Below are 3,966 nucleotides of genomic sequence, written 5' to 3' on the forward strand. Positions count from 1 at the left end.
TCTCTCTCTCAAATAAATAAATAAAATCTTTAAAAAAAAAAAGACCTGAAGCAAGATCTAGGCTTGAAAGAGGCTGTAGAGTAAGTAGAATGAATTGTACTGTTTTCTTTCTTTCTTTTTTTTAAAGATTTTATTTATTTATTTGACAGAGACAGAGATAGCGAGAGCAGGAACACAAGCAGCGGGAGTGGGAGAGGGAAAAGCAGGCTTCCCCTCGAGGAGGGAGCCCGATATGGGACTCGATCCCAGGACCCTGGGATCATGACCTGAGCCGAAGGCAGATGCTTAACGACTGAGCCACCCAGGCACCCTGTACTGTTTTCTTATTTTTCTAGTCTGAGGAGCATACTCTAATCACATAACCTCAGACAAGTTGGGGACTTCTCTACTATGCTTCTACTTGGAACATTCTGTCCACCATTATTTGTATAATCTATTATAGTTCCTAGATAGCATTCCAAAGTGATACATTCTTTTTAAAGTTCTTTGCAAGAGAATTTAGACCACTGGCCTAACCCCGAACACCTAAAAAATTATAGAATAAATATAATCTGTACTTACCTTTAATCATGTTTGCAATAGGAATCCATTTCTCTTTTAATGGATCATAGAACTCGGCCTCTTCTGCAGGAGCCCCTTTTCTGTAACCGCCTAAAGCGTAGACGCAGCCCCCCAAGGTGACTGCACAGTGGTAGTACCTGGCATTGAGCATCGGCAAACCTTCTGTCCATTCATCACTTTCACTGTTATAGATCCACACTGTGTCAAGAGCTTCTATGTTATCCGTCCTATAACCCCCAGTTACATAAATGTTGGGTCCCAAACATGTAACACCATAGCTCTCCCTAGTATAGTCTGGTATTTCTGCTCCCTGAATCCAAACATTTGTCAGAGGATCCCATATGTGAACATCTGATAAAGGATGCCAGTAATAGCCTCCAATGATGTACATTGTGGCTGTGGACCTCTGGGAAATCTCTTTATGCAGGGGATTCAGAGCATTGTATATTAGAGATCGTATCTTATTTTCAGTTAGTAGGCAGCTTCTTTGAAGACCTAAAGCTGTTTTTAAATACACTGGATCTATATCTATGTTTACATAGCTTAGTAGGTTATAGAGGCATTCAATTCGATTTTCCACATCATGAGCAGTCCACTTAATAACAGGCTCTATGATAGCTTCTTCTTTCCAAACACTGAGATTCTTTCTGGACAATATAAAGAGAAACTTTTCAAGGCTGATTTCCAGAAATTCTTCTTGTTGCCACACTTCCTTAAACCTTGAACATAGAATTCTTCGAGATTCCTTCTCTAGTTCTGGACACACGTGAAATTCTGCAAAGGAGTGCATTCCAATACAATTATCAATATCCAAGTGCCTTACCAAAAACTGCTCACAAGCTTTCTTTACTGAAAGGAACTGTAGCAGATCTGCTGCTTCAAGCAGGCTTTGAACATTTCTTTTAGTTATTTCAATCTGGGAAGTGTATGCATAATTCACAAGGCCTTCCAAAATATCATGGTGGATGCCAGAGATTTTTATTTTATTTTTAAATTTTTCTTTCATATCAGCTGTGAACATTGCCTTAAAATAATTGCTGCAAGCAGCTAAAACAGCTCGGTGACAATGGAAAATTATGCCTGAAGGACACTGAAGGGTAATATCAGTAAATAATCCATCCAAGTAAAATGTTCTGAATGCATCTAGAAAATCCACTGGATGCGCTGTATCCTTGAAAAGGTAAATATAATCTTCTTGTCCTTTTAGAGCCATGGCTGCAATAAACATGAAACAAACGTGTTTTCAGTTTTGCAGATTACCGCAAATAATCAATGCTAAATACACCAATCCTTATGATGACTGATTAGCATCGCATACACGCCAAACCTAGACTAAGTTCAGCATTCTAAGTAACAAACGCAAAATGTGGATAGACTATTTCGTACTTTATGTGATGCTCAATTTAAATTCCGGGTAGCTTGAAGCCTGAAACGAGGCCCCCCGGTTTTTCAGTAATCTTTTAAAGACGAAATATTGATTTGCTACCCCATTCACCCAGTCTCCGAAATCGGACCCGAGCTGGCGGTCCGAGAGAGAGAAGCCCCGCTTGGCAAACCAACTGTCCGAGGGGTCACCCCACTAGAGACCGGACTTTGGCCGTCTCGGCTCGGCCCCAATTCAACCTTTTTTCACTAGCTCCATCTGCCTTGCAAGTCGCATCGAGCTGCCAAGAAAGGGAGGATCGAAATATAACTGGAAAAGAAGAAATCTTGGAAAAGGGAAACCCTGTACCTTTCTGCTTAAGAAAGGAGAGAAAAGAAAGCGGCCGGGCCGCGGCCCCTCCATCCCCGCGCCCCCTCCCCCGCGGCTGTCGCAGGGGTTTCCGCGCGCCCCGCGCCTGGGCCCCGGGCCCGCGTTCCCGCCCGGAGACCGCCCCGCCCCGGGCCTGGCGCGGGGACTCGACTCGAGGGAGCCGCGCGCCGCCCGCCGGGCCGGGTGCCCGCGTCCCTCTGCCCCGGGACGCCGCACAGGTGTGGGGAGGGCGCCACAGGCGGCCCCGCGCTCGGCCCGGCCCGGCGCCCGCGCGGCCATTGTCTCCGCGCCTCTGCGGCGGGCGGGCTCGGGAGGCGGCGCGGCCTCGCTCTCCCGCGCCCGGCCCCGCTGGCTCCCCCTCGGCTGGCCCCGGGCGGCGGGGCCGCGGGGCACCTACCTCCGGCTGCGGCTCCGGGACGCGGTGCTGGCCGACGGGCTAGCGGCAAGCGGGGGCGGGGGCGCCTCCGGACCCTCTGACCATCTTTGGAAGAGGCGCGGCGGAGGGTGCCTGCTAGTGCAGCTCCAGCCCACAAGCGGCTCCTATTTTGGTGCCCCGGCTGCTCCCCGCCTCCAACCCAACAGCCCCCCGCGCGGCCTGGGCGCGGGGCCACTCGCGGGAACTCCCGGGTGGCGGGGCGGCGCTGCGAGCAGGGGCGGGGCGGGGGGGCTGCGGGCACGCGGCTGCGGCCCCTTCCCGGCGGTTCCTCCCCGCAGCAGGTGGGAAGGCTGCCCTGAGGAGACCGCTTGCGCGACTAGTTTCCCCTCTCTCCCTGGGTCTGGGTCTTACACACAGCACACACCCCCGAGCGTTTTCGGTCTAGACAAACTCCCGAATTAAGACCACATGCGGGGGTTGGAAGAGGGATGCCCTTTCCCCCTCCTTCGGTAGCTCTCACCAGCCCAGGCCCTAGAGGGAGAGATGGAGGGGAAAGTGTGGAGAGAATGCTGCAAACCTTAAAGGTCTGGGGTCGAGGTGGCCTTGAGAATGCCAGAAGTAGCGGCCGCTTTCCCACGAACACCATCCCGTCCCCCAGCAGAGCACTCAGGAGGGAGCCCCTGGGGCTGATTTGCACACTAACCTGGAAGCTTTCAGAAAAACGGAGAGCAGCCAGGGTGAAGGATTCAGCTTAAGGTATTTAGAGCAGAGTAGCTGGAAGAAGCAGCCTCTAGTCTTTCTTCCTGGTGACAGCAAGTCCCATCAAAGACGTCAATGTGCTACACCAGAAGGTTCATTTTGTTCTTCCAGCAAAAGCCAGTATCAAATCTTGTCATTTATCATTCGTCCATTCATTTGCAAGTTTTTATTGAGGGTCTGATAGGGCTAGGCTCTGTTACCTAGAGCTCTTATGGAGCTTACAGTCTAGCTATGGTAAGGGAGGAAAGAGACCAGGATGAAATGAACACCAGAAGCCCAGTGTGTTTCTCGGAGTATGGTCTGAGAGACAGAATATGCAAATGTGGGCAATGGCCAAACTATGTGAACACAGAACTCTGAACCATGTAAGAAGCCCAGGAAGCCAAACCATAACCTCTGCAGCCGGACCAGAACAGTCAGGACATCCTCAAGGACTACCAGCTTCCCTATTTTTGCTGGACTTCCAATTCAGGACCAACCAGGGAAAGCCAATATGCTCCCCAAACCAATCACATAA

At 50.4% G+C, this 3,966-nt stretch overlaps 1 protein-coding gene across 2 annotated transcripts; it reads right to left on the reverse strand.

Moving 5' to 3' along the window:
• Positions 1 to 306: 306 nt before the first annotated feature.
• Positions 307 to 3,724, reverse strand: KLHL23 (kelch like family member 23). Of its 2 annotated transcripts, none has more exons than XM_081811461.1 (2): positions 3,394 to 3,724; positions 307 to 1,776 (listed from the first exon to the last, which is right to left on the reverse strand). In XM_081811461.1, exon 2 carries the CDS (start codon positions 1,772 to 1,774, stop codon positions 512 to 514), a length of 1,263 nt encoding a protein of 420 aa, XP_081667587.1. In that variant the 5' UTR covers positions 1,775 to 1,776; positions 3,394 to 3,724; the 3' UTR covers positions 307 to 511. The 2 variants fall into 2 exon arrangements, with proteins under 2 accessions (XP_081667587.1, XP_081667586.1); XM_081811460.1 differs by lacking the exon at positions 3,394 to 3,724 and adding an exon at positions 2,712 to 2,933 and having other exon boundaries at positions 309 to 1,776.
• Between the last annotated feature and the right edge of the window lie 242 nt (positions 3,725 to 3,966).

This window comes from Leptonychotes weddellii, unplaced genomic scaffold (assembly GCF_054177405.1).
Source record: "Leptonychotes weddellii isolate Sample4059 unplaced genomic scaffold, ASM5417740v2 HiC_scaffold_7785, whole genome shotgun sequence".
NCBI classification, from domain to species: domain Eukaryota; kingdom Metazoa; phylum Chordata; class Mammalia; order Carnivora; family Phocidae; genus Leptonychotes; species Leptonychotes weddellii.

What these genes read in the sequence shown, in the direction of transcription:
- KLHL23 (XM_081811461.1), bottom strand. Translation starts at nt 1,774, where the DNA reads ATGGCTCTAAAAGGACAAGAAGATTATATTTACCTTTTCAAGGATACA.